The 4,470-nt window shown below is 31.6% G+C and overlaps 1 protein-coding gene across 1 annotated transcript; it reads left to right on the top strand.

The window, feature by feature from the left end:
- The first annotated feature begins 2,693 nt into the window (after positions 1-2,693).
- LOC125852166 (probable pectinesterase 56) lies at positions 2,694-3,896 on the top strand. Its single transcript, XM_049531893.1, has 3 exons — positions 2,694-2,718; positions 2,801-3,124; positions 3,202-3,896. Exons 1-3 carry the CDS (start codon positions 2,694-2,696, stop codon positions 3,894-3,896), a joined length of 1,044 nt encoding a protein of 347 aa, XP_049387850.1.
- The last annotated feature ends 574 nt before the right edge of the window (positions 3,897-4,470 follow it).

Here is a 4,470-nt window from a genome sequence, read left to right as displayed (position 1 = left end):
TATATATAATTGTGGTATCTGCAAAAATGTGATGTTGTTAGAGTCCGTTTTTGTGAATGGTGATATATCTCCATGCTAATGATAATGACGGAGTTGATGCAGCTGGTGGCGTTGGTGGTGGTCCTAGCCATTCTAAATTAGTAGTTGTATGAGTAGCTAAGTTAGAAAAAAAGACAATTAAAAAGAGGGGGTAGCCAGTAGGGGGATATGATATGGAGGGATATATATTTACTATTATTTTCGATTATATTATTGTTATTGCCTAATTTGCTTTGATTATCATATTATTGATTATTGCTATTGCAATTTTCTCCATTTTATTTTATATGGCTTCCATTTCATTTTTTTCATTTTAAAAAATGATTTGGTTATTTTCAACTTGAATCATATTGGAAACGATCTCCTTACCTTTCTATTATCCGTATCAACTCCTTAAATAATCAAAATTTCTCAAATGATACTTCAAGAATTATTTAAACCTAGTACGGAAGAAAATAGACTGTTTATCCTCCCNCCCCCCCCCCCCCCCCCCCCCCCCAATTTTGATATTTTAACTTGCATGTAACCAATAGTTTTCGTTAGCCAATTTTGACATTTTACTTTCATGTGATCAATAATAGTTTTATTCATGGCTAGAAACAAATACATATTAGGTAATTTTATATAGATATTAATGTTATTATTGTTTTTATTTAGTATTTGGGATGGAGTGTTATTTAGACACTTAACTATAAAGAGGGTCAATTGAGATAATTGAAAGCAATAAGTAACAAATTAATTAAATCTTGACTGTTATCGTGACCAAAGTTCAATTTGAGCTTTTATTTCCTTATCAACGTTATACTAATTAGAAACTGAAAGTTGAAACTATATAATATAATAAAATGTTATTCACTTACTATTCTAAGTTTACCAATTATTATTATTAGATAGCTAAGAGAAGACGTTAATAAACGGGAAACAAGCTTCGTAGGATTGAACAAGTAATAGAATTGCGCAATAACTATAGCACCAATCTTTTATACATAGAATCTAGATAAATGTAAATTATATATTAGTACCTTATGTTTAAATTTAATGCAAAATCAATGTTGTGTATCTACATTTCTATTTAAATTTAAATTACACACTTATTCTTTAGCAAAAACACTACTTATAAGAGTTTTTTTTCCCAAATGAATAATGGTTATTCATGTCCTAAACGTTATCAAATTACCATCTACTCAAGTCTCAACCGTTTCTAAATATTCTTTTTGAATAGCAACTTTAATATATATATATATATTTCCTTTGTCATTTTCACTTGAAAATCATGAACTTTTTCATCAACTTTTGTATCAAAGTTGTGTCACATGATTGTGACTATCAACAATATAACATGTCATTTTTAAGGTATGATGATAATAATTCACCAATATATAGGTAAAATATATTTGAAGTATTCATGCTAGACTTTTACTAATATATATATGTTCTCATTCTTTAGCAAATATGACAGACTTACTCCAACTTGTTTGACATTTGCTCATCAACTAATCTATTCTTTGCCTTATCCAAGAACTCAATTCTTAGATGTGTGCAAAATTTGAAATTAACGGGCAAGTAAATAGTGTTTTTTTTTAAATTAATATAAAGAGTGATACTGTAAAAAGATGACACATTATGGAGTAAATTAACAAATCGTATAGACACGAATGGTTAAAAAAGTATCGGGTTCAATTATAGATATAGGGTGAAATGAAAGCCACGTTACTATAAGTATAACGGAGAATGACTATAGGGTGCTTAACATCTAAGCAACCCGAATGGGAAAGAAGAAAGATTACGGAATTGTACTAAAAAAATTCTTAGACTTTCTTTTATCTGTGGCCAACTACCTAAAGGTTAAAATGACTTAGAGGCAAAGATCCACCAATAAAATGTTCAATCCCAATTCCATTTTATAGTTACTTTGGCGCATCGAGCCGTCCTCGTTAGTGATGGAGAGAAATTTTTTAAATAAGGAATTCAAAATATAAAAATTTAAATACGAAACGATTACAAGATGATAAATCGAAGGGGAAAACAAAACAAAAGACTTATATTAACCCGCTTTAGTTTAAGCTTTGTTGTTATTTATAATATGTAATTCCTTCCCATTTTCCCTACGATCCATCTAGCTTTTAAAAAAAATTCTAGTGCATTTTAGGTAAAGATTAACTTTGAAGAAAAAACAAAAAATAATATCTTCTTGACATCTTAAAAACAAGTCACTTATTTTTGAGAATATTACAAAAGCTAAAATATCATTTAAAAAGAAATGAAGAAAGTTCAAGATTGTATCTTCACAAAATAATTTTTTTTATAAAAGTCACAAGTTGATTCCCTCCAAACAAGAAAAGATAATAAGAAAGAAAGCAATACCATAACTAAGCTAAGGATTAAAATGTTACTACAATTACATATTACCTAGGTAAGTAATTGTTCAAATGGTAGAAAAATTCCATGAAATGAATATGGCGTATGGTTGTCCAATAAAAGATCCATAAAAATGACATTTTTACAAATCAATTTCCAGATTAAACGTGCAAGTAAAACTTTACCACAATATAAGGAGGGGTATTGGTAACAATATACTTCATAGAAATCTTCAATTGCCAAGTAGAGTTGCGACTCAAAAAAGTGTCAGTTCTTTTCTGTTCATTATCTTTGTGATGGCCATCTCGGATAGTTTTTGCGGTATTCTTCTTCCGTATTTTTAAACTTTAGCTGTAATTCTTGTCCATAAACTGATTAGATTTTTAAAAAAATTTTAATGCAGGGAATATAATGGCGTTCTTTGTTGCTACAACTATAGTGGTATGTTGTCAAAGCCAACTGATAACGGAAACACCTTATAATGCGGTCGTTTCTCAAGATGGGACCGGGAATTTCAACACAATTGCTGGAGCAATATTGGCGGCCCCTGATCACAGTGTCAAGCCATTCTTCATAAAAATCAAGAGAGGCACGTATCAGGAATATATTAGAGTTGATAAAAAGAAGACTAATATAGTCTTGGTCGGAGAAGGGATGGATGCTACGATAATAACGGGTAATAGAAGTTTTGTCGACGGCAACCGAACCTATGATACTGCAACCGTTGGTAAGTCCCTCTATATATATACATGAATTTTATTAATTTTGATGGATTATAATTGTTTCTTCTTATTTAATTTGCAGGGGTTCTTGGTGATGGCTTCATAGCCCAAGACATAACTTTTAGGAATAATGCCGGACCCATAAAGCATCAGGCAGTGGCCTTAAGAGTTGAAGCAGATTCGGTGTGTTTTTATAAATGTCGATTCGACGGGTATCAAGACACTTTGTACGTGAAAAAGAAACGCCAATTCTATCGAGATTGTGAAATATGTGGCACGATAGATTTCATATGTGGTGACGCGACGGCGCTGTTCCAAAACTGTTTGATTGAAGCACGCACTCCAATGGCGAGACAATATAACACAATCACAGCCCAGGGGAGAGAGTTTGAGGACGTTGCAAGTGGAATAGTGCTTCAAAATTGCACTATAAAGGCTACCCGCGATTTGGAGAAATCGAACAATGTCAAGACATATTTAGGTCGGCCATGGGGTATATTATCTAGGACTGTGATAATGGAAAGTTATATCGATAACTTGATAGATCCTAGAGGATGGGTTGAATGGATTGAATCGACAAATAAATCTGTTGTTAGCCGTCGACCATATTATTTGGAGTACAAGAATAGAGGACCGGGTGCTGTAACGAAGGGACGTGTGACATGGGCATCAGTCACTACGGATCCACATATTGCATCAAACTTTACGGTTAGGCAGTTTATAAAAGGTGACGAGTGGATTCCAGCAAACATTCCCCGTTACTTAGATTTATCTTGAACAGCGTTAAGTTGTATTGTATTCCTACTAGTTATCCGATTACAAAAATAGTACTACTATGTACTTGTCTTGTTTTTTTTTTCAAATGAATTGATTATCTAATTTTAAATTCTGTCGTCAAGTAATTTATTGTTGTTCTTGTCCAACTAATCGATTGACCATTAAATCATAAAAAAGAACATATTTACATAAACTTATTGTGTCGAAATTAAATGTGTCGGACACCAAATAATGTGGTTAGAATGACTCTTAGGATGACCAAGAGAAACATAACTTAAAAATGATAGTCACATGTACACTTCATTTTATGGATTATAGCAGGAATTTATCACTCAAAACAGTAGAGTCACGGGCTTAAACAACCAATACACTTAGAAAGCCAAATAAGTAAGGCTTAAATGCAAGCAGAAACTTTCGTCATTTAAAGCAAAATATAGCAGAACCTAATAAAAGAAAAGAACATGATATATTGATATTATTAATATTATAAACGAAAAACTAACTTATAAATGATATTAATTAATCCCTATCAATAAAGGAATTAAGACTAGCTTATTTCAATGAAACAGTTGTC

Source organism: Solanum stenotomum, unplaced genomic scaffold (genome assembly GCF_019186545.1).
Source record: "Solanum stenotomum isolate F172 unplaced genomic scaffold, ASM1918654v1 scaffold32768, whole genome shotgun sequence".
Lineage (NCBI taxonomy): Eukaryota > Viridiplantae > Streptophyta > Magnoliopsida > Solanales > Solanaceae > Solanum > Solanum stenotomum.
The sequence above is the reverse complement of the archived record's forward strand: the minus strand, read 5'-3'. Positions and strand labels throughout refer to the sequence as shown.

Coding starts and splice junctions, on each gene's coding strand:
- LOC125852166 (XM_049531893.1), top strand. CDS start 2,694: ATGGCCATCTCGGATAGTTTTTGCG. Junction 2,719..2,800: donor CATCTCGGATAGTTTTTGCG/GTATTCTTCTTC, acceptor ATTTTAATGCAG/GGAATATAATGGCGTTCTTT. Junction 3,125..3,201: donor CTATGATACTGCAACCGTTG/GTAAGTCCCTCT, acceptor TTTAATTTGCAG/GGGTTCTTGGTGATGGCTTC.